At 33.1% G+C, this 26450-nt stretch overlaps 1 protein-coding gene across 1 annotated transcript; it reads right to left on the reverse strand.

Annotated features, from left to right (window-relative positions):
* Window positions 1–1589: 1589 nt before the first annotated feature.
* On the reverse strand, window positions 1590–6112 carry LOC148195655 (uncharacterized). Its single transcript, XM_088094872.1, has 2 exons — window positions 3466–6112; window positions 1590–2220 (listed from the first exon to the last, which is right to left on the reverse strand). The coding sequence occupies exons 1-2, from the start codon at window positions 6095–6097 to the stop codon at window positions 1883–1885; spliced, it is 2970 nt and encodes a 989-aa protein (XP_087950998.1). The 5' UTR covers window positions 6098–6112; the 3' UTR covers window positions 1590–1882.
* Between the last annotated feature and the right edge of the window lie 20338 nt (window positions 6113–26450).

Genomic DNA, 26450 nt, shown 5'->3' on the forward strand with positions numbered 1-26450 from the left:
CAAACAAGTTTCTAAACAGAAAAAGATGTATTTAGTGTCAAAATTAAATCACAGATAACATTATTTTTAACCATTATCATGGTGGAAGACATCCAAAACTGTGGTTCTTGGTAATCTTATATGAAGAAGTGGTAGTTCCGGTGGTTTATTGTTTATTACTTTTTAAGAGGTTAAATATAATGATAATTGTTACTTAATTTAATTTTGTATGTTGATAAATATCACTTAATTCTTAATAAAATATTTATTAATTATATATTATTATTTTTTAGTTAATAAATAGTTACGGTGTTAATCATGGAGGTTTGTATGGTAATTATTTATTACTTATATATGTGATTTTAGTAAATACTTGTGTGATAATTATTTATTAGTTATATATAATACTTATATATTGTTTAATTAGGTTATATTAATTTTAGTTGGATATAATTCATTAAATTTAAATAATGTAGTAATTTATTATATAAAATTTGACAGACGTATTTTATATCATTTAATTTAAATTAATTGAAATATAAAAAACATATAAATCAAATTTTTAAATAAGAGAAAATTGGTAATTATTTATTTTTATCAATTAAAACATTTTTTTATTTATAAGTATGAGAAACTTACCTTTCAAATCTTTTCGTTATCTTTTCAAATCCTTTAATCCTAACAATACTATAATCTTCTTTCCATCACTTTAAGTCCATCTACATCTATTTCCCAATCCAAATACCTTATAATCCAATTTGCTTATGAAACTTCACATCGCTCATGTCTCATATTTTCATTCATTGCCTTGAGAGCAGGTGATTTTGGCTGGAAAACAGAACACAACGTACGTACACTTAAAGTTTAGTAGCTATCTACAAAAATATTTGCATTTTTATATTTAATTAAAAAAACATTATTTATTTATAAAAATTTATGATTTTTAGTTTAATGTAAAATCTTTTTAGTATTTTTGTTAAAAAAAATGGTTAAATATGTTTTTAGTCCCTAAACTATTGGTCGTTTCTAGTTTTCGTCCCTCTTTCGTACAATTTGGTCCTCATTCTTTTCGAAACGTTCGTTTTAGTCCTCGAAAACTAACACCGTTAAAATTTGGTTCTCATTTAGTCAACAAAATGAGGACTAAAACCAAAGTTTCGAGCACTAAAACGAACGTTTTGAAAAGAATGAGGACCAGATTGTATCTTATTTTAAAAGAGGGATGAAAACCAGAAACGGCCAATAGTTTAGGGACTAAAAACATATTTAACCCAAAAAAAATCATTAGCCGATAATTTATTTTAGTGACTCAACGAACATGATACAAAATTGGTAAAACATTCTAAAAGTTTTAAGATTTTTTTCTTTTGTATAAAAGATCTTTTCTTTGAGAAAAATATGTCCCATTGTAAAATAGTGGCATAAAAAAAAATCACCACTAGAATAGTTATAATTAAAAAATATTTCTTTCCAAAGAAACTCTCTGACATGAAAGAGATTCGCACTGTAATCTGTCAGGCATTATTTTTAATTCCTTTATTCATATATATATATATATATATATATATATATATATATATATATCAATATATATCAACAAATAACTGTAATTAAGTAAAAATATAAATGTTTACTCATTCCAAACAAAATCCCTATGTATTATACAAACTTTTAACAAGCTATGGACAGTTTAACATTAATTCTAGCTTTCCCATGCATAACCATATAAACTATAGTGACTCTCTTGCACCCATTGAAGAGATGCCAGTAAAGTAAAAGGGAAAAGAAAAATAACATTAAAATTTCATTTAACAAACTAGTTTGGAAACCAATACAAAGGATATATGTATCAAGGAAGAAGTCATTCTTTTCTTTGGAAGTTGTTCTCTTTTACTGTTCTAGATCACTGCATCTGAAATGTATTTGGTTGTTTTGCTTGTGCAAGCATTTCAACCACTTCTCTCATGGTTGGTCTTTCCACACTGTGTTCATGAACACACAACTTTGCCACAAAAAACACCTGCTTTGCTTCAGTCAAAGGAATGTGATGTAGCCTCTCATCAAGGATCTTCATCACCATCTCTTTGTTCCCATTTGTTTGCATCATGATCCATTGAACAATGTCTAATCCATCTTCCCCAAAGTTTCCCACTGGTCTTCTCCCTGTTATGAGCTCTAGCAGCACCACTCCAAAGCTGTAAACATCACTTTTCTCATCCACTTTCAATGTGTATGCATATTCTGTAACAAATAAAAACCACTAAAAAAATGCAATATTTCAACAGTAAAGTAGCCCTACTAGACTTGATATCACACACATATATGATGATGTTAAATTTTCACACAAACATGTATAAAATAATGTTAGATGGTCATTATCCATGTCACTGGTTTTAGGAATTAAATGTTGCAATAGAATGGTATAAGGTAAAAGGATGAAATTATTAATTTAACATTGAGGAAAAAGTGGGTAAGTTAAAGGAAGACTAGTCCAACATTATTTTACAGATAAAGGGAAAAGCTTCGTTTTGATTTTCCAAAGTAACAAGTGAAATTTCTAAAAGATAACCAACTTGTGTCTTGTGCCTAAATTCTTCAGGTTTCTTTTTCATCTGGGGTTTTGAGAAAGTGAATCATAGATCTCGATCTGAAACTTTGTGGGGGGTAAAATATATGCATTTGGTTAATGTGCATTCAGTGACTGTCACTGATATGAAGATGGTCAAAAAGGGAGGGCTGTGATTTGTTCTGGATTAAGGGTTTGTAGTTTCAAGGCATGCAAAAAAGCAAGCACACACCCAGTTAGCGTGAAAAATAAAAGTGAAAAGAATTTCCTCTGTGTTAGTGGAGCCTTTACTGGTCAGTCTAGGAATCCACGTACATGGTGTTGGACATTGTGGTCCCATAAAAAAGACCAAGTACATGCTACAGTGGCTACGGAGGGGAAAAACCATTTCTGTACCCAAAAAATCAATCACAAGTGTATTTAACACATGAAAATTTTTATTTTATCCTTCAAAAAAAGAGCCTCTATAATCATTCTTCTTGTTGCATGCTAGCATTTTCACTCATTTCATTTGGCCAAACATACTTACTGAACAGCTATGTCCTCCAAATATTTTGGAGGGAAAAGCTCTTACAAGGTCACATATTTATCTGTCAGTATGGTACTGTAATTTGAGGACTAAACAAGTAATTATATATATTTTTTATTAATTAAAATGACATGTTAATGAGAACCAAAAGTAGATTTAAGACTAAAGATTTTCAGTTTAAAAGAAGAGCTCAAACTTTTCACCTTCAGGTAAAAATTGTTCGGACCATGTGTGCTGACACTATAGTATGCAATATTTTTTATTAGGTGTTAGGTAATAATGTCTTCAACTTGAAGTTAGTGATGCTAGAAAATTGAACTGAGCCAGAAGATATAACCTGAAGTTACCAATCATGATTCTCCAATTATATGTAGTTGAATATTTAAAGTACCTGGAGCAATATAGCCATAGGAACCAGCAATGGAAGACATGCACTCTGATGCACCATTATCTTGCATGAACTTGGCAAGCCCAAAATCAGCAACATGAGCCTCAAAATCAGAGTTGAGGAGTATGTTGTTTGACTTGACATCTCTATGGATTATCAAAGGGGAACAATCATGGTGCAGATAACAAAGTCCTTTTGCAGCTTCTATAGCTATTTTGAGCCTAGTGTCCCACTTGAGAAACTCACCTCTTTTCCCATGCAACACTTCCCCCAAGCTTCCATTTGGCATGTAATCATAGACAAGCAAATTGGTCTCTCTGTTTGAGCAAAATGCTAACAACCTCACAATGTACCTATGTCTGATTCTCCCTAATGTTCTTATCTCTGCAGAGAGGCCATTGTCATGAGAAGATCCTTTGTTGATTCCTAAGAGCTTCTTCACTGCCACTTCCTCTCCATTTGGCATGGTTCCTCTGTACACAACCCCAGATCCTCCTCTTCCTATGACATTGCTTTCCTTTATGCAACTTATGATGTCCTCACTCCCATACTCCAGCTTCTGGAATGCTGTTAACTTCCATGAATTGGAGTGCCTCCTAGTCTTTCTACTTTTGATTATGGCCAAGGTTACAAACACCAATGAGCACCCCAACAATGCCAATGCAAAAAGGAACTTGAACTTCCCAGGCACCCCATGTTTTGCACTCTTTTTTTCTTGAGACTCCAGAGCAGATGTTGAAGAAAGGTTGCATGGCTTGGAGTCATAACCACATAGATGAGGATTACCCACAAAGGATGTAGAATTAAAGATTGAGAATTGCCCCCCCTCCGGTATTGAACCTGAGAAGTTGTTGTGAGAGAAATCTGCTGTAGTTAAGCCCTTCATGGTCCTAAGTTCCTTGGGAAGGCTTTGGTTTAGGTGGTTCCATGAGACATTGAGATAGTTTAATATGTGGATTTGAGCAATTTGAACAGGAATGGGACCTGATAGCTGGTTTTGGCTGAAATCTAAATAGGTGAGTAAGACACAATTACCTAGCTCGGGTGGAATAGTACCTGAAAAGTTGTTGACACTTATATCAAACTTGAGGATGCTTTTCAACCTCCCTATAACTGGTGGAATTTCTCCAGAGAGTCTGTTTTCACTAAGCAGAAGAATTTGCAAGTTTGGAAAATTTGAAATTGAGGCTGGAAGAAACCCTGAGAAGCGGTTGTTAGATAGGTTCAACTGTGCTAGTTTGGAGGGTGTGCTGCTTGTTGATTGTGGTAAGCCACCACTAAGATAATTGTTCTGAAGCTCCACAAGTAAAAGTTCAGGCAAATAGAGAAACCCATGTGGCAATGGCCCGGTTAAGTAGTTCTGACCCAAACGGACTCTTTGGAGTGTGTGGCATTGACCAAGATCCTCAGGCAAAGATCCAAACAGAAAGTTCTTGAGCAGGATCAAAATTTTCAGCCTCTTTCCAAGGCACAGAGATTTTGGCACCAAACCAGTGAGCTTATTTGTTGACAAATCAAGCTCAACCAACCTGCCATTCTGGCCAAGATTAGAAGGAATCACTCCAGTGAAGTTGTTCTGCCAAAGCTTGAGAGTCTCCAAGTTTGGTAGCTCAGAAATGAAGTGAGGAATTTCTCCATGCAGCTTGTTTATGAACAAGTTCAAGAGGGTAAGCTCTTGAAGGGCTGAGAACTCATCAGGGATGCCTCCTGTGAGCATGTTGAATGATAGATCAAGAGCTTTTAATCCAGTCAAGTTTCCCAGCTGGGGAGGGATCGAACCACTCAGCTGATTTGTTTGCAAGAAGAGAGTGTCTAACTTCTTCAGGTTTCCCAACTCAACAGGAATCGGACCTGTCAAGCTACAGTTTGCAATGTCTAGATGAACCAAATTGGTGAGCTTACCAAACTCTGGAGGGATTCCACCATCAAACTGATTATAGTATCCCAAGAAAAGATGAGTCAAGTTGGTGAGATTCCCAAGCTCACTTGGTATGAATCCTCTCAAATCATTCCCTGCAAGGGACAGATACTTGAGCTGCCACATGTTTCCATAGCTTGGAGGGATTTCCCCAGAGAAGTAGTTCCCTCCAAAGTTCAAGTGCTTGATCTTTGGGAGATCAGTGACACCCAGAGGAAGTGACCCATTGAAAGCATTGTCATAAGCATCCACCACTTGGAGCTCCTTTAGCTGGGAGAATTTCCAACTCAAATTCCCACTGAACACGTTTGCAGACATGTTGAGGAACCTCAGCCTTGGTAGCTTGTGAATGTCATTTGGAAACTCCCCAGAGAAGCCATTTCCCTGGAGTGACACACTCACAAGGCTCAAGAGTCCTGTGATGACAGGTGAAACTGACCCTGAAACATTCAAATCTGATATGTCAATTGACACCACAGACCTGTTGTCATGGTCACACTGAATGCCATACCAACTGCAAAGGGACAAGTAGTTTGACATGTCCCAGCTTCTGAGAGAAGAGTTAGCAGCTCCAAAATCTTGCTTCATGGAAACAAGGATTGAAGCTTGCCTTCTCAAGGAAAGTTGAAGTGAAGAAACACAAGCAGGACTAGTGAGACACACAAGGAACAAGAGCATGCAAAAGGGTACAAAACTGAACGAAGAAAGGGTAGCCATTTTGTGAGAGAGAAGTGGCTTAGAGGAGTAGAATATGAATGAAAGAAACCAAGTACACTATGAGAGGGAAACAGAAATTACAACATTTCATAGACCTTAAAAGGTTTATCTGGTTATACACTAACAGAATGATAAGATTAATTGTCTAATGAAGAGCATAGAAAGCTAAAACAAACAACACTAGCAGCATCCAATGTTGTTCTCTTTCTTTCCCTTAACACTTTTTCTTCTTCACATTCACAGCACACACTTACACACACTGCTTTGGTGTCATCTTTAGCTTTTAAAAAGCAAAAGCAAAAGCAAGTGTTGTTGGAGTGGAAAAAAAAATTGTATATGGATAACCATTAACCACAGACAGATTCATCACCCAATTAATGTTTAGTGTTCCACTTTGTGTCGGTTTTTGAAACCAGATTCAGCAGTTTCCTTTGCTTTTTCATTTCACATAATTTTCCTCTCTCTGATTTGTGAATGAGAGGGTCCAACATGGCAGCTGATTCAGATTTGGAATCTTCTTTCATGCAGCTCTAGTGACATGAACCATCCATGGACATCTTTAAGTACCCGTCATGGTCTAGAATACAACTTTTACATCAAATTTAAGCGTTTTTTGTTTCTGCTGAAGGTGTGTGTCTGGAAGCACACTACAACCTTTTCGTCGAAAAGCAAAAGGAAGAACATTGAGAAGAAATTGAAAGGGGTTCAATCATAACAAACCACTGTTGTCTTTGTCCCAAAATCAAATGAGTTAGTTAATGCAAAAGGTCGACACATTATGATATGTTTGTTTTCACTTATCTATAACAAAAAGCACTTATTTTTATTAAAACAAAAGTGCTTATTACCATTTTTTATATATTTATTAAAGTAAGCAGAAATTAAAACTTGCTTATTCTGATAAGTTATTTAAACAGTTTATCTAAATAAGTAGATACATAAACAAAATAAACATAAAACAATTTCTACTTTTATAAAAATCACTTTTTTTGAAAGCACTTGTTTTCTGTCTAAACAAACTACCCCTTATATATATATATATATATATATATATATATATATATATATATATATATATATGCTTTTAACTTGCTCACAGTTGTTTAGTTTTCTATTATGGAAGTCATAATTGCCCTCTATAAATTAAAGTGCATGAGGAATCAAATGGTTGGATCTTGCACATGATTAGCATCATAATTAATAATTAGATGTTAACTATAAAAAGGTAAAAATCGATTATATTGGAGTATAAATGGATAGATTTTGTGGGATTTTGCTTCTGAAATGGGGGATGTGTAAAATAAAATAAAAAGTGACGTGTATTTTATTGTTGAGTAAAGGTAAATTAGATTTCCGACTTACTTTAATAAAATAAACACTACATGTAGTTTTACTTTCTCAATTTTCAAAATTTATTATAAGTTAATTACATTTTTCTTTGAAACGTACGATAAATTTGGTTTTAGCTTCACAAGTTTTAAAATAAAAATTCTAGTTCCTCAAATTAAAAAAAAAAGTACATATTGCAGTCTCTATATATTAAAATTAGAAAACAACAATAATTTTCTAAAATACTTTTTAATCTCTTAAGTTTGGTGTTTAGTTATCAAAATCACTTTTTTTTCAAAACCAGATCCAATGTAATCAAATAGTTTACTGCTACAGACGAATCAAGGCTCATTTAATAATAAGGAAAATGACACTTGAACAACCATTTTTGACAACATTTAGACACGCGTACACGTGTCAAAATCTGAGTGGTCCATTTTCATTTAATTTTTCCAACTGGACCACTCAGATTTTGACACGTGTGCGCGTGTCTAAATGTTGTCAAAAATGGTTGTTCAAGTATCATTTTCCTAATAATAAAGTGTAAAGAAAAAAATCATTAACATGAGTGATCTAAAATCACGTTGAAATATAAACTAACGTAATTTTAAACAAAACATTAACTAAGGCAATCACTTTTTTAAAATTGATGTCTTTTAATGTGATACTATGACTTTTTATTTTGATTCCTATACACTGATCTTTTCCAAATAATTTTCTTAACACTTTTCTCTTTTTCATTCCCTATGTGCTTTTTTACTTTAGTTTAAAAGTTACTACATTACCAACAATTAAAAAATGGCTAGAATGAAAAATTAGTGATGTTATTTACTTACCCCAATGTCCATGTTAAAAGATATAAACTTAGAGATTTCAAAATTTGGAAAAATAAAAAGTACACAAAAATACTTTATATAAATTAAACTAAAATTTGCATGTGTTTATGAAAACTTAAAAAACAATTATTCACACTTCTAGAGCGATCAAAAACAAAGAATATCTTTTATAAAAACACACTAATTTTATAAAATTTATGAACGTATTTATATATAAAGTATTAAACACATAATAAGAAGAATTAAATAATAACATAAAAGTCCAATATATATGGAGGTTTCAAAATTCTAATGTGGAATACAATTTTCACTCACCAAACATTATTTTAACATTTCATAAATCAAATCAACTCCTTTTTGTATTTCATACCATTACGAATTGCAAATTTTGGATTATCTTATTCTATAATAATGTGTTTGATAACATTTAAGAGGATATAAATTAAAATTCATTAGAGAATTTGAAATTTGTGTGACAAAATATTTTGTTTGGATAAAGAATTTTAAAAGAATATAAAATTCTAAAATTTTATTAGTAATTGAATTATTTAAAATTAAAGAATTTTACCTAAAAAAATAAGAATTTTGAAATTTTTCATTCTTAAAGTTATATTTTGATTTTCATAATTTGGATCAACTTGAGTTTAAGTTCATTCAACTAGACTTGGATTCGATAGACTTATTTGACTTAAAAGGAAATTAATTGAACTTAGTTTGAAAACACTCTAACTTTACGTATTGACCCGACATATCAAGTTAAATTCAACTTGGCCAAACTTGACTCAAATTGTCTTAATCTTGTTTGGGCTCAACCTAACTTATTCCTCGTTTCAGCTAAAACTAGACCGAACTTGACAAAGACATGAACATATTCCAACTTGGTTAAAGATGATATTGACTCAACTTGACCTAGGTCAAGACCATCTCAGCTTGCCTTGGTTTTGATCAGATTATGCCTGACGTGGTCTTGATTGGACTAGAACCAACTTGGCCCTATCCCAACTAAACATGGGTCGGCTTGACTTGATTGAATGTTGACCCATCCAAACTTGACTAAATGTGTGCTTGCCCTGACTTGGCTCAACCTAAGTTTGAAAGACTTAGCTCAACTTGGGCTTGAACCAACTTGACTTCACTTAGGTTTGGGATGACTCATTTTGACATGGGCTTAGCCAACTTAACTCAACTAAAGTTTTTGTCAACTTCGCCTAACTTAGTCGAGACTGACATGACTCAACTTGAGCTCGAGTCAACTTGACTTTACTCTCCACTCAAGTGAAAAGTTAACAAAGGTTCTTATATTATACTAATATAATAGTATGTATGATCAACTATACTAAATTGTAAATATCCTATCGTGTTTTATATATTATTCATTCATATTTCAAAATCACAAAATTATAAATATAGTTATAGTTTATTCAATTATAAGAGACTTTTATGTTTAATTAAGAATTGGATTAATAGACATATATTGGTGTGATGTTGTATACAAATTGATAGAGATTTGTAACAAGGTGGAAGTTTATATATATTTGAGTTTAAACTCAATATATTTCTTGTTTTACATTACTATAATTTATTATATGCACGCTATATGCTTTTTAAATGTGAAGATAATAGCTTAACACATTATTAGAAATAAGTTATGGTGAATCAGCAAAGGATTTTATGTTGTGGGTAGGGGTGGGCAAACTGCAATATCTGTACTATATTATAACCAAACTATAATTAACTATATAATAATTCAAAGAAACTGAATTGAACTAAAAAGTAGTTAAGAAAAACTGATCTGAACTTAATTTTAGTTCACTTAGTGCAGTACAATCCAGTAAACTGCTTAAGTTCAAAGCCACACTTTTCATCACACGCAATGCCTTCCTGGATTGTCCTCCTCTGGATCCTCTCCTGTTTCCCTGTGGTCTCCCAGCGCCTCCCCTTCTCCGACCACCTCCTCCTCCCCCGCCTCGCCTGCCTCCCTACGATCCTCGCCACCTCCCTACGCTCCTCGCCGCCAAAACCATCTTCGTCACTGACAACTCCCCTACCAACTTCTCCCTCGACCACACCTCCTTCACCCACCCCGACCTCTTCTCCGCCTCCTCCCTCGCCGGCGTCCAGTCGTTCCTCGACTACTCCCTCTTCGGCAACGGCCTCCCGCCCTCACCCTCTCCCCCCGCCGGCAACTCCATCGACTCCTTCTGGAACTCAGGTGCGTCCTCCTTCGACTCCCGTCTCAACGACATCGTTTTGCTCCCCCTCTTCTCCTTCGTTCTTCCACTGCTACCATGCCAAGGTTTTTCAATCTCTTTTGAAAGGGAAAGGGGAAAACGTGGGTTTGCATATTTGCTTCTCTTTCCAACGAGAAGTGTTCTCAGAACCCGAGTCTTCGACAACAATGGCGGCAGCAGAAAATTGTGATGGAAAACGGAAATAGAAAAACCTACGATTGAGAAAGGAAACAGGAAAACTGAAACCATAGTTAACTGTACTCAAAATGAAACAGTTCAATATGTTAACCAGTATGATTAGTTTTTAGTAAAAGTAGTTTTAAGTTTTTTAAGTTTAAAATAGTACAGATAAATTATAATTTAAGTTTATGAAAATTTATATTCAGAAAATTTATATTCTGAAAATTTTCTGGCTGTAAGAATTGGTCTTTAACAAGCCATATGTATGAGTATTATGTATATTTCTTTCTTATAACCTAAAGATTTTTCTGTATTAATTCTAAAATGAATGAGTGATGAATATCAAATAATTCTTGAGTTAACCTAATGATTAGATGTTATATATATACTAAAAAAATCATTAAATAATAAGTATTTATTTGTTTAGATGCTTATTTTATAGACTAAAAATTATTAATATCTAAATAACTTCTAATATCATTAATAAAATATAAAGATTAATTTGTGAATGAGAGTCTAATAATTGGTCTTTAATATTAGTTATCAAGATTTTAACTACTATTATTATTATATTTAAATAGCTAAAATTTTGATAGTTAATAGATTCACAAACTGGTTATATATTTTTATTAATAATAAAAATTGTTTTAGATATTAATAATTTTTTAATTTATAAAATAAAGGTTAACTTAGTTAATATAATAATTGATATTTTTTTTGTGTTAGATTATTATTTAATGATTTTTATAGTGATACTCGAAATCCTCTATTTTTGACAAAAAAAAAAGAATATATTTATGTTCCAATGTTTTAAATTTGTTAAATAGGCAAGAATTTGAATATTACCATTATCAAAGATCATAACATTATACAATAAAAAAAAAGACATGAAATAATTGTTTTAATATATTAATATTTTAATATTTTAAAGTTGATCTCATATCTTGATCCATAGAGTTGGGAGTAGCAACCAACAAGGACAAAGGCAGGAAGTGTAATAATGTGGATATAAGTATACATGAAATCAACCTAGGTCATCCCATAAACTTCACAGATTTTAATATTTTCTTTTGAGGTTGATTCATATGGCCCCTTTGGACCCTATTTCCTTCTTATTCACCAGCTTGCACATGAATAAAGGACACTGTGTCCTATACAACAACAATAATAATGAACACACTCCATCCATCTCTTAATTACCCTCTCACTTTTCACCAAGTAAAGTCAAACAAATAAAGCAATCACTTTTTTTTTCATCTCAATGTTCATTAAATATATTTTTCCTCTTAGTTGAATAAACTAATTTAGTTTGGTTTAATGTAATAGTTTTAAAATTTGAGAATTAATTCATCAATATATATAGAGAGAGAGAGATTGAGAAAAAAAAAACATATATTCCATAGAAATAAATGTTATTTATTTATTTTGAATATTAGGGTTAAAATTATGGTTTCGAATTTGAAAGGAATGAAAACTATATTAAAATAGTTCATAATATGAATAGACATTTATTTGAAATATTAGAAGAACAAAAAAAAGAAATTTTAGATTCAAATTAAAATTCACTCATTTTAATTACATTTTACAAGTATTAACGGCATGTTTAAGTTTAATTTATTTGTTTAATTGTCAATGTAAAGTATTTATACTTTTGTTCACACATCATTGAACATAATTTAACTCAGACATTATGCATAATTAGATAATAATGTCCAAAATGGACAATAATAATACATTAAAATTACCCTTTTTCTTTATTTTTACCAGAATTGTTTCTCCATCATTATTACCTGCTAAAACTGGTGAATGCCACCATGGCTGTAACCTGAGCTTGGCATGATCTATGCTTGAAGACAAAGCATAATAGTTGGAAGGGTCCCACTCTGTAAATTCTTTGTTTTGTTTTGGATGGTGGATATTATGGCCCATTTCTGCCATCTGCCACTCAACACAAGTACTTTAGGTACAATGTCTCTTTTCTTAAGAAAAATACACTTTCTCTTCACTTCAAGAATAGAAAATAACAACAACAATAATAATAAATTTATTTTTCTTTTGGCAAAAGGCAAAAACTAATGAATAAAGTTGTGTGTGTGCAATAGAACAATGCATTGCATGGATCAAGTTTAGGTAGCACCCTATATAGGTGTGTTTGTACATTGAAAATTGCATAATGGAGCTTCCCTTTACCAACCTCATGTTATTGTGAATGGGAGAAATATCATGGTGGTGGCACAGAGAATAAAATTATTGAAGTGTTTGAAATTCAAATGCATAGAAATCATGTTTGTCCTAACCTACAATAATCCTAGTTTATAGGTCTTTTTTTTTCTTTTATATATATATATATATTCATGGAAATGGGATCACCTTAATTATTAGTTAGACAACTTTCTATGTAAATTAGGGTTTGATTATTAGTTATTTTGTTGTAAAAAAACATCTTTTTAAGTGGGTTGATATGTTTTGTTAGTTAGTTCAAAATCAAATTAGGGAATCATAGGTAACGATAAGAGAAACTATATGTGCATAAAGTTTTAATCATATTTGGTTGGCATGCGCATGTTCTTTCAACATGTTTTTGTTTACAAATGTTTTGGTGCCTTTTTTTCCCATAAAAATATGGTCCATTGAGTGCACAACAAAGGATAACACATAGGAGCAACTTTTTGTTGGTCTTTTTCTAGGGTTTTACACTCTCCGAGTTTGCACACATTATTCTCTTCCCTCCTTTATTTTTCCCTTGCAAACTTAAAAAGTAGAGAGTAAAAACACTTCATCATTTGTTTTAGAAATGAAAAAAAAAATCTACGTTTGGTAAAGGAGTAAGCAAAATGGGGTGATGATTAGGTTTGGATGACTTGTTTTTGTTAGGATTTATAGAAGAAAAATAAAATAATTTTTTAAGTTAAAAATTATATATGTATATATTAAAAAATGAAAATTTAGATAAATTGTATGATGTATTTTTTTTTATGAATTAGTTAATGTATAAGATTAATTTATGAAAAAAACTAATACTAATTTTTTTATTTTGTTTCTTCTATAACTTTTTGTAACATCCCATATTATATAGAAATATAATATAGTAAGTTCACATTTTAATATAAGAGAACAATTAGAAGTAGACTGTAAGTAAAGTATTAAAGTTACAGTCATTCCAAAATAAGTCATAATTTAAAACTTCAAACACATTAGAGTATTTCAAAATAATAAGGACAACCAAGTGTCCTAACTAAACTAAGCAGGCACCTCATCTGCCTCTGCTCACATCCAAGTGGATGATCATTGCAAAAGAAAAACATACCCAAACAAAACACAAACACACAAGCAAGGGTGAGCTAGATATAAAAATCATGTTATAGCAGTCACAGACAACATGCAAGTAAGACAGATACACTACACTACACTACACAAACATGACATGTTACACTTAAACTTGACTCGTCCGGACCTAGAATGATTGCCGAGCTATGACGGGTCGTGCACTCGTTGTGGCTTCTACTGCTTTGCAAAGCCATTGCCAATGGATTTCACCCTACCACACTCACGAGGTTAGTCCGTTATCACTCACCTTGGGCCATACTGGAAGCACCCAAGACTAGGACCTCCTACTACTACTCACGACATGGTTCAATCCTCTCTACTTGAGAATGATCGACCATTGTAGTTCCAAGATAACCCCCAAGACTGAGCTACCATGCAAATCAATCTAAAAACTAAGGGCACTACCATGAATATTTTCCTTGAAGATCATGGAATTACGTCCAATATTACTATAGAGCACCACCATGTAACCTCCTTAGAGATCCATGGAATTACGTCCATCAACCATACTTGATACATTCAACCACCAAACATGTTTCATACCAATACATACTATCAGTTCAATAACATTACTACCATCATGTTATGCATTTCAATCATTCCACACACTTGGTTCACCCAAAGCAAGAGCAAAAGAGAAGACTGGACCCAAAAGGTTCGCACAGTGCACCCTATTCGCAACGCGAGACAAGATGGTCTCGCACAGCACACCCCCTAGTTCGCCATGCGAATTAACTCGCAACATGCATCAGACTTTCAACCTCTTGCATAACGCACCTAGGCCTCTATGCGAGAGCCTAGACAGAGACGAACCCCCTAGAACTCTTGCTATGCACCATTTTCACTATTCTATTTATTTGGCTAATTTCCTAGGCTAGCAACAGTCGCAAAGCGACTACATTCGCTACGCGACTCACCAAACAGAGAGCAACCCTCTGTTATAATTCGCATCGCGTACAGAGTCGCTATGTGAATGCCCTGACAAAGAGCACCTCGCCAGGGCGACTCGCTGAGCGAAAGGCTTCGCTCTACGAGTCTGCAAAATCTGCATAATGAAATTCTGCAGATTTGCACAACTTAACCACTCAAAACTCATTCTAACCTTTTTGATGAACTTCTAACACCCCCAACTCGAAGTATATATTGACTTAAACATGTTTAACTGATTTTAACCCTTCCTAACATCTTTTTAAAGTCTTTATGCATTGATTTATACTTGAAAACTGAAAATCTCTCAACCTAGAAGCCCAAATCTAATTCTACCACCTTGAGTTTGATTTTGACCATTTTAGGGGTCCAATTAGGTCCTAATTTACTTGCCTAAGCCACCTAAACTGACCAGAATAATCTGTAATACCCAATTCTCAATTTGACCACTTTAGTTCCTCTAATAAGACCCTAAACACTCTAATTAACTTAAGTATTGTTCTAATCACCTATTTAACAGACTTCACTTCATTCAACCATTCAATATCAGCCTCAAACCTTATCCATCCCAATTCCACAGTTTCACTATTAGATAAGCATTTGAGCAATCGAGTTCACATACAAAATTTCCAATTCCAATACAAACAACACCCATACATAAAAATCCATACATACGTTATTTCCCCACTTCAAACAACAATTTATCTCGTGCACACCCTAATTTATATAACAGAAAGCAAGATCCAGCTCCCCTTACCTTAGAATGACTTGACTGAACAGCACAGCCTGCTGGAAATCCCTAATATATAGTATCTCACAGCAAGGACCTAAACAGTGCCCTACAACCACCAAAATGGTGATGGAAACAGTTCTTAGAGCTAGGATGAACAGAGGAAATGGAAGGGAATATTTCTAGCTACATGCAACCAGTAAAGATGCATGCCCTAGGTTCCAAAATCACGGAGGAGAAAGGAAAACGACTTACCCGCTGAAGAACGAAAATCTAATTGGATGGTTGCAAATCTCTCTGCGCCGCGGTCACTTGAGCACCACCTAATCAAACATGCAATGGCTGAATGTGAGGGAATGGTAGAGAGAAGGCAGAGAGAAGAAGACTGAGTTCTAGAGAGAGAATGGAGTTGGGTTAAATGCATCAGAATGTGTTTAAAAATGGCTTTTAAAGGAACAATTTCTAGTTTTATTAACTTAATACCTCATTAAGTTTTCTAATTAATTTCCAGGTTATTATAGTTTTTATGGAAAAATAGTTTAAATATACCTAGTATTTTTGTGATTTGTCTGGTGTTTCTTTAAAATTATTTTTAGGAAAGAAAAAATAGCAACAAAAACCTTTTTAATAAGCTAAAATCAATATCTACCTAAGTTTAAAATAAGAATTTAACAACATTATATGAATTTAATCTTATAAAATAATTCATTTTATTTTTTATTTTAATTTTCTAATGTATTTATAGTAAAACTTACCAACTTAGTTTGTCTTGTTTTACGCAACCTACACAGATCAATAAGAAAAGAATCAACATAATTCAATCTGACAACATGCTTTTTTACTAAGATTTATTGGTTAATGGTGTGTATTAATAGTAATTATATGATTCTTTTTATCATGTTTAAATCTTAGCTTTTACATAATGTTTGAGTTTTTACTTTTTTTTTAGTTACCAACTTGCGAATTAGCTAACTCACTGTCGAATTGTTATAAAATGGGATGAATTAAAATTTTCTTTGCTACTTTTATGAGTGAATAACTAAAACTAAAGAATATAATGTATTGTTAACAAGGGTTAAATATGTTTTTAGTCCCTAAACTATTGACCGTTTCTGGTTTTCGTCCCTCTTCCAAAGTAAGGTACAATTTAGTCCTCAATCTTTAAAAAACGTTCGTTTTAGTCGAAAAAACGAACGTTTTGAGGACTAAAACGAGGACTAAAAACAAAATTTTGAGGACTAAAACGAACGTTTTTCTAAAGAATGAGGACCAAATTGTACCTTACTTTGGAAGAGGGACGAAAACCAGAAACGGCCAATAGTTTAGGGACTAAAAACATATTTAACCCTGTTAACAAAGAAAACAAAAACTTATATTTAATTAGGTTATTATTTGGCTCACTCCATATTTCTTTTAATTCATTCCCATCATATGAATAATATCAACAACGTATAACCGTCATGATAAATTTGTATTATATTCTAAAATATATAATTCGTGAACTCCGAGTTTGGAGATTTATGTACGACCGTGTTACCAATAAACACCCAACTAATAATAATATATAATATGTTGACATAATAACCCATAAATACAATATCAAGTCAAATAATATAATATATTCACCAAATCTGCTGCTAACCCCATTAATCAGGGAATTATTCACACACTTATAATGATAATTAAATGGTAAAAATTATATTGTGATAAAAAATATCTCTTTTTTTTATATATATTATAGTAAGGTTTAGAAAAGTCTATAAATATGTCACAATATACTCATCTTTCTATCATAATCTTATAATTTCTATTTAAAACAATTTGAAATGTAATTCTAAATTATACAATTAAAGAAATCTATAATTTAGGTTCCAAATTATGTGATTTAAAATAACATTTTAATTTTTATAATTTGATGTAATTATAAAATATTAAATAAGATTATATAATTTAAAATATAGTTTTAAATTAGGTAATATGAACAATATTTTAAATTATAAAGGAATATTTGTTAAATAAGAAACTTATTCATAAATAAAAGTGAGAATATTCTAGCCTAAGTTATTCAACTTTTATTTAATTTTTAACTAGTTTCCTAAACTAAAAAAAAAATAGAACGAATGTTCTTTCTTTTAATATTTCCAAAACTGTTTCAATTTTTTTAATAGTTTTAACCATTTGTTTTATAGCCTTTTCTTTACGAAAGTTGCTCCCTCCACGTCCACATGTACCACCTCATTCCATAATTGTCCTTCAGTAAAAATTGAACTACAGTTAAAACGTTAAAAAAATGGAAATGGAATATCCGTTCAGACATCGGTCTAACAGATATTCATGTCCGTTGAAGTTACACATTATGCTCAGCAAGCTCTCTATCTGGCTCACGGAGTCTTTGCTCCTCTAATTGGTATTTCTCAAGTTTAAATGACCAGTCATTTGACCTCTTATCCAATTCCTTCTCCAGTACTAATTGCATCTCATTCTTTTCTTTTTCTAGTCTTTGAGTTCGATAATCAAGTTCTGTTTTGACATGGCTAAGTTTTTCTCTCACGAATACTCTGTAAGAAATTTGAGACCTTAAATGGGTTGAAACTTCCAGAGCCAAACTTATTTTCTCCTCTAGTAGATGTCTGATTGTCTAAATCAGTACTGACACATCATAACCACCATCAGGAAAAACGTTTTCTCGTTCCAGTTTCTTTGAAAGAAGAATAACCTTCTCCTCAACCTCCTTTGATCTTTCTTATTAGGTCTGCATCTGCATCCTCTTCAAGTTCATCACAACTTAAACCCTCAAAATTGCCATCGATGTCATGATAGCCATTTGTCATTATGTAGGGCTCCTCCAACAAATTATTTTTAGGCCGAGTATCATCAAAATCAGAGTCATAGTGTCCATTAACAGATCTAGAATATATATCTTCAATTGTGATTGGATTATTAGTGTTAACATTCTGCGGACATGTCTTGGGGATATCACAGGACTGAGAAAATCTCTCCATCACATTTTTTGCAAGACTCCTCGGTGGTGGGTGTGAGGGTAATGGAAATGGAAAAAAGAAGGAGAAGAGGAGGGGGGATGTGTGTGAGGGTGGGTGATGGAAATGGGAAAGAGAAGGAGAAGAGAAGGGGGTGTGTGGTTTGTACTGGAATGAGGGTATAGAATAGGAAAAGGTTTCTTTAACAACTATATTTTGCCAACTTTTTGACAACGCCACGTGGCGTTGTTTCATTGGTTGGTTTTAAAAAGTTTTTTAAAAAAGGTGAAATTTGTTCAGAAGGGCAATTTTGGAATGAATTTGGATAGAAACTCCTTTTGGCAGTTTATTTTTTCAGATTCACTCTTTTTTGCAGTTTGGTTTTCTCAACTCTCTCTCTCCACCATTGAAGCTTCCATCTCTCTCCACCATTGAAGCATTCATCTCTCTCCACCGTTTTGGTTCTCTTCGTTCCTCGCTTTTCTTTACTTTCTGTCCACCATTGAAATGTTGTTTCTCTCTCCCCTTTGAGTTTGAGTTCGACTTTTCTTACTTCGTTTCTTGGGTCATTTGGTCACTGTTGAGGATTTTGTCTCTCTTTTTATCCATTTCCCCATTTTTTGATGGTGTGACTGTGGGCTCGTTTTAAGGTATATATCTGTCGTTTTGGAATTTTGTTGATTTTGGCGTGCATTGTCGTTGGCGACATTTTCGTGGTTGTGTAAGTCTTTGGCTTTTGTCTCCCATTGCGGTTGGCGGTATTTCTCCCAAGGTTTAGGTTTTTTCGCACACACCGTTGAGGTTGGTATCACCAAGGTTTGGGCTTTTTCGCACACATCATTGATTCATTACCAAACTTTACATTAGAAGTTGTAGAAACCATCAACCATGACCAACAGGGTCCTTCATTCATAAAATCTTAAAAACACTCATAACAAACAAAAAAACAATCATGGGGAGCGCGACTGTCACACTTGGGTAGCACAGATCAACTTTCAGTACAAAACTGCAAATTTAACCTGGTAATCGATTACAGCCATTCTGTAAGTGATTACAAGTGCATGTCTCCAGTGTGTATGGTGCAGGACTTAACCTGCGTTGCTAAGACCACTCAGGATGGGTCTTCCCTACACAGAAGACTTACTAAACTTCACACTACAAGTTGTGAAAACCATCAACCATGACCAACAAGGATCCTCCATTAACAATATCTTTAAAAGACACTCACAACAAAAAAAAACAATCATGGGGAGCGCAATTGTCACATTTGGGTAGCGCATATCAACTTTCAGTACAAAACTGCAATTTTAACCTGGTAATCGATTACAACTTCTCTGTAAGTGATTACAAGTACATGTGTCTAGTGTGTATGGTGTCGGAACATGTTAAGTCATTGAATTGTTGAAAAAAAATGTCATTTAGGTGCTTTCATGTAAGTTAGATGAGCTCCATAAGCATTTTTGGCCAATTTCTGCCCTGGTAATCGATTACAGGGGTCTTGTAATCGATTACCATAGGAAAAAAGGTAATTTATACAAAAACTTTAACTGTACTCCCCAGCTAGATGAACACTGCTCCCCAACTCTATTTTTCTGACCTTTGCTACTTGTTTTGTTCTTAACTTTCTCCACCGAACTCCAAATGACTTGATACTTGTTTTGTTGGAATCTAGACTCAAAGAGCTTTCCAACAAAACAAGAATTAACTCATTTGAAGTTCCGTGGAGAAAGTTATGAGCAAAATAACCAGCAAAGGTCAGAGGTGGTAGAAATATATAAAATGTTAACTTTAAGGAATTAACTGCACCTACTCAGATGTCCAAAAATTATAAATTAGTAGTCATTGGTAAGGTCCAGTAGCATCTATAAACCATTGCCTCTTGTCCAGTTTAATGATCCAAGATCCAAGGTAACTTAACTATCTCCTATCTGGCTTATAATCCCCCCTTATTACGTGCAAGACTACTAATCTACCTACTGGTTTTGTCACAAGCTCAGTACACCTATTTCCTTTAGCGATTCTGCAGTAAAACAACAGGGAATTCTCGTTCCCGAACCATAAAACCTCTCTCCCCTTACCATACCTCTCCAAACCAGATTAACCTAGGTTTCCTGTTACCAAATCTGCACTAAGTCAGCCACGGCTCACCCACTCTGACTCGGAAAGAATCAAATGACACCAAGTTACTGTAACCTCCCAATTAATCAGGGGATCCTAATATATTATGCTAGCTGCAAAGTTGCTTACCGGAGGGGTGATAAGGAACCCAAATTACGTTCAGCAAAAGTGGGCAACAGCAGTTGGTGGTGGGTCTCTCCACCTGGAAGTGCTCCAGCCACCACCAGGAAACCTCCATCATCATCTCCTTAAGTGGGCTTGGCACTGAGAAATGGAAGGGGATGAAAATGGGGTTTCTGGTTTCTGGAAAAATCTGATGTGATTCTGCAAAATTCTGCAGAACGCGCGTACGTCCAATTTTGGTTAGTCAAAATTGGACGTTCGTCCAATTTGCTCGACCAATTAGTGGTCGGCCAAAATAGCATGAGCGTTCGGTTTTGTGTTCTAAGGTAACGAGCGTTCGCGTTCGTCCTTAGGTAAAGTTAGTAATATATTAGACATTCGTCCAAACAATATCCAGTGAATTAGTGATTTTAGGCATTCGTCCTTAATTTAGTATTCTCATGAAGCAATCCTAAGCGTTTGGTCTTCACGTGGTATTCTTAGCTTGCAATCATGAGCGTTCGGTATTAATCTGATATTCTTAGGTTTGAATCTTGAACGTTCGGTTTTGATGTATTAGTGTGCGTTCGGTCTTAAATTAATATTCGTAAATTTAGATCTTGAACGTTCGGTTATAAATTGATATTCTTAAGGTTGGATCATGAACGTTTGGTTTTAGTGTATTAGAAATTTTAGCTCTCAGATAAAATTAGTACTACCGAACGGTCAAAATGGATTTAGTACCGTTCGGTCAGATTTTGATTTAATATTGTTTGGTTAAGTCGAGATCATTCGGCCAGGGTTCTAGATGTTCAGTCTGTACTCTATGTGTTCGGTTAAGTGATCTAGGTATTCGACGCAGACTCTAAACGTTCGTCCTAATAGTTTCCGTCATAGGCAGCGTTCGGTCTCGAGGAGGCTTTATCTTTGAGCGTTCGTCCAAACAGTTTCGAGTTAATAGTATTCGGTTTAATAATGTTTGGTGTTTTAGTGTCGAGCCTAAGAGATTGATCTTAACGTTCGTCCAGCCAGTATCCGATTTTAGTGAGGAGTTTAGTTTTAGTGTTCGGCCTATCAATATTCAATCCAGGTGTTCGGTTTTAGCGTTCGGCCGAATAGTGTTGAATCCAATATGATGTTCGTTTTAGCGTTCGTTTTAGCGCTTGAGTCTACTTTCTAATAAAAAAAGAATCACATCATTTGGAGGTCTGTGGAAAAAGTTATGATTAAAATAGTCACCAAAGGTCAAAGTTGACAGCATGAGTTATGCACCTCACCTCAATTGGAGAAAACCACCTAAATGAACATTTTATTTTGAAGAAATCAATTACCTAACCTCATTATTGGTGCAGAGAGCACACCCAATAACATTGAACTCACTCACCCATCTCAAAAAAGGAAAAATTCAACAAAAATAAAGAATGGGGAGCAATGTTCATCTAGCTAGGGAGTACAGTTGAAGTTTCTGTACAAATTACCCTTTTTCCTCTGGTAATCGATTACAATCTTTCTGTAAGCGATTACAAGTGCATGTCTCCAGTGTGTATGGTGCAGGACCTGACCTGTGTTGCTAAGACCACCCAGGATGGATCTTCCCTACACAGAAGACTTACCAACTTCACGCTACAAGTTGTGGAAATCATCAACCATGACCAACAAGGGTCCTCCATTGACAATATCTTTAAAAGACACTCACAACAAACAAAAGACAATCATGGGGAGCGCAGTTGCCACATTTGGATAGCGTAGATCAACTTTCAGTACAAAACTGTAATTTTAACCTGGTAATCGATTGTAGGAGTCTTGTACTCGATTACAAGAGGAAAAATGGTCATTTGTACAAAAACTTCAACTGTACTCCCCACTTGGATGAACAACACTCCCTAACTTTATTTTTCTGACCTTTGCTACTTGTTTTGTTCTTAACTTTCTCCACTAAACTCCAAATGACTTGATTCTTGTTTTGTTGGAATCTATACTCAAAGAGCTTTCGAATGACTGCTAACTCCTAATTTTTAGACCACTGTACTAGGTGAAATTAATTTCCCCAAAATAACGTTTTTCTAAGCTTCATAAATGAGTTTCATTTCAAGGTATTGTTTCATGTTTGTTATTTTAGATGACTGAGTGAGTTTAATGGTCATGAGTTGTTTAGTGCAGCAATGTATGATGAACTGTTATGTACGTTTTCTAATACTGTTGTGTACTTTTTAATTTCAAAACTTATGGTTTGATGAACTGTTGTTACGTTTTCCTATTAATCTATGTGGTTTTTTATTGTTATAATTTTTCATTACTCAATACCCTTTATTTTTCCTTTTTTATTTGTTTAATATTGAAGTATTCCAACTTGAAGTATTCTAATAATGATCCATCCAAAAAACCTTCAAAACACAGTCAAAAGGACTCCAAAATAACCCTGGGAGTGCTTAAGTCAAGCCTGGGTAGTTCTTCTCAACTTTCAGCACAAAAGGGGAGTTTTTTCCTGGTAAGCGATTACACGGTCCCAATAATCGATTACAAGTGCATCTATCCTATGTCAATGGTGCAGGACCTCACTTGTAAACCTATAAACAACCTGTAAACTCCTCCTTCACATTCAAAGTTATTGTAAAAATCATGTTGGTTACAACGTGTATTGTAACCACCTTCATCTTTATTCTTCTCTTCAAGCAGCTTAGCCTGCAATGCAGATAACTCTTCTTCAAATTCTTCAATTACAGCATCTTGGTCCTCTAAAGCATCATTAATAACTTTTATGCGTTTTCTATTGATTGTTGATTTTTCTTGTTTCTTCAAATCATCTAAATTGACAACCAACAAACAATCCATGTAACAAATTTACCTGCAACACATATACACAAACAACTGCAAAAAACAATTGTTTTTTGGTACAAATAACCAACGTAAGTCACAACCCAAAAGCAAAAAACATCAAAAAAATGACGAACAGATGCAAGACCAAAAACCCAACCCCAAAATACGAATACGGAAACATGAAAAAGTTCATACCTTGTTCGAAGAACCATTGTCACCGGACGAACCCATTGCACAAAAAAGGTAACAACTTCGATAAAATCGACACCGAACGAGACAAGCGTAATCTCCAACTCAAAGAGACAAACCCAACGTCCAGAGAGGTTGAAAGGAAAACGATGGTGACAAGGAAGCAGGAGAGATAGATGTTCAAAACAAAATGAAACCCTAAAAATGGAGGAGGGAGAACACTGCTATGAAGAGAGAAGTTGAAATGAAATTCAAATCCCTAAAATGGAGAGAGAAGACAGTGATAAGGAGAGAAGATAGAGTTCAAAAATGAAGAGGGCAATTTCGGAATTCAAACTTCAACCCATTCCAAACTAGATTTTAAATTAAAAAAAATATTCAAATTGGACCAATTAAAACCTGACACGTGGTGTTGTCAAATTTTTGTCAAATTGGCGTTGTTAGAATATCGGGATCCTATAGAATAGGGTTTTAATTAAAAATATAAAAAGTTAACAGTAAAAGTGAAAAAAATTAATCTAAGGATAGTTTTTGAAAAAAAATTAGATTGGGGAGGTGGAGGAAGAAGACGGTGGAGGTGAGGGAGCAACTTTCTTTCTTTATATAAAAGAGAAATTGAGCCTTTTACATGTATAACTTGTAGGTTTCTTTCTACATCTCCAAGTTTTCTTTGTGCACCTCTAAACCTTTTTAAATTCTTAAACTAACTTGTGAATAGGGTAAAATAAAAATTTATTTCTCCTTATATTTACTCCACACACTACTTTTATTCACTCACACTTCCTCTTAACCTTAGCATAGCACCAACCAAGAATTCTTCTTCCTCTCCCTCGCATCCCTTATCACTTCATCTCTCACCACCGTAGCTTTTTTCACATGCTACCTTCAACCCTTAAGCATATCATGTCACAAGATACACATTTTTTACAATATTTAATTTATAAATGTTTAGTTTAGTTAAAATTCATTTGTAAATATTTAGTTTAGTTCAAATGTTTAATTTTTAAACGTAGGTATGAAAGAATTTAGAGATTTAAAAAAATATTGAATTTTAGTTGATTATCAAATTTAGAAATTCAGTAAGTTTTTTAATCAATTTTCAAAATATAATTAAAAAATTTACCAAATTTCAAAATTAGATTCTATCTTAATTGTTATTTTAACTTTTTTTTTCTAATTGGTATTTAAATTTCCGAATCCGGTAACCATTAGTTTTTTCTAATTGTTATTTTAATTTTTTTCTTTGATTTTAATTTAATTTATTTTTAATGACTTTTATTTATTGTTTTTATTTTTTAGGATTTATGGTTTTTAATTTGTTTTATAATTTTTTTATTTAATCTTTATTTTAACTTTTTTGTTTTTGATATATATATATAATTGTTACTTGAATTTCCTTTTAATTTATTTTTAATTTCTTATGGTTTTGTTAATTTTATTTATTTTGTGTGGTATTGTTTAGAGGAGTTTACGAGTTAGAATTTAGGGTATATATAACATTAACAAGGTGTTTGATATAAGATGCGATTTTCTCAACCCCTCCACACCCCAACTCTCCTCTCTCCCATCTTATTTTATTTTTTATTTATTTTTAAATAAAATCTAACTTTCTTTCTTCATGTATCATTTATTTTTAAATGTGATTACACCTCATAGTAGTTAATAGTTGAGGATTTAAGTATTTCTAACGGATTAGATTTGTAAGGAAGTTTCTATTTGTTTTATAACATTTTCTTATAATTTTGTCATTAATATCGGTGGAATTATTTGACAAAATTGGTTCTCTAAACTTGTTTATATCACATACTAAAATTATGTTACGTTTAAATACATTGTTATAGGTCATAATTAAATCACTTAGGTTTTTAAAAAGTTAGCTTTGAGAATAACCATTGCAACTAAAGAAATTTGACTTAATTCCTACTAATCTGATCAAAATAATTATCTGTTGTTGAATATTGATGTTGATTGATGTGTTGTTGAATCTTATTTTTTATAGTAAGCGTAATATTGTATGGGTATTATTATTTTTGAGATATATTAATTGAGGGAATTGATTCTATTTGATGTCATATTTAAACTAAATGTAAACTTTTTGAGATAAGTAATGACTTAAAAACACTAATATCAGAGTTGAGATAATGTCTCTTCCTTTGTTTTGAATACATTCTATAATAGATGAGTTGTCTCCATAATACAAGAAAATTATTTTACATCCAAAACAACATACCCTTTTGTACCAATTTCATATTCCAAGAAAATTCCTTTGCAGGATCGAGTCTCAAATTTGTGATGTCAAGTATGGTGTGTGTAAACAATCAAAGACTTTGAGCATGGAAAAATCAGCTGTTTTGCTGTATAAAAGCTCAAAGGGTGTTTTGTTTAAAATAACGGAAGAGAGAACATGGTTAATTAAAAAAACCAACATGTTTGATACCATATGACAAAAAATTGCTAAGTATTTTTAATTGAAACATAAGAACCCTAACAACATTAAGATATGTTGATGTTTCTGTTCAACTTTCTTATTTTGTTTGAGGATAATAAACCCAACTTGTTTGGTGAATTATTTCTTTGGAAGAAGAAAAA

The sequence above is a fragment of the Vigna umbellata genome, chromosome 7 (genome assembly GCF_029865625.1).
Source record: "Vigna umbellata cultivar VRB3 chromosome 7, Vumbellata_1.0, whole genome shotgun sequence".
In the NCBI taxonomy this organism is placed as follows: Eukaryota; Viridiplantae; Streptophyta; class Magnoliopsida; order Fabales; family Fabaceae; genus Vigna; species Vigna umbellata.

Coding starts and splice junctions, on each gene's coding strand:
- LOC148195655 (XM_088094872.1), bottom strand. CDS start 6,097: ATGGCTACCCTTTCTTCGTTCAGTTTTGTACCCTTTTGCATGCTCTTG. Junction 2,221..3,465: donor CTATGGCTATATTGCTCCAG/GTACTTTAAATA, acceptor TATTTGTTACAG/AATATGCATACACATTGAAA.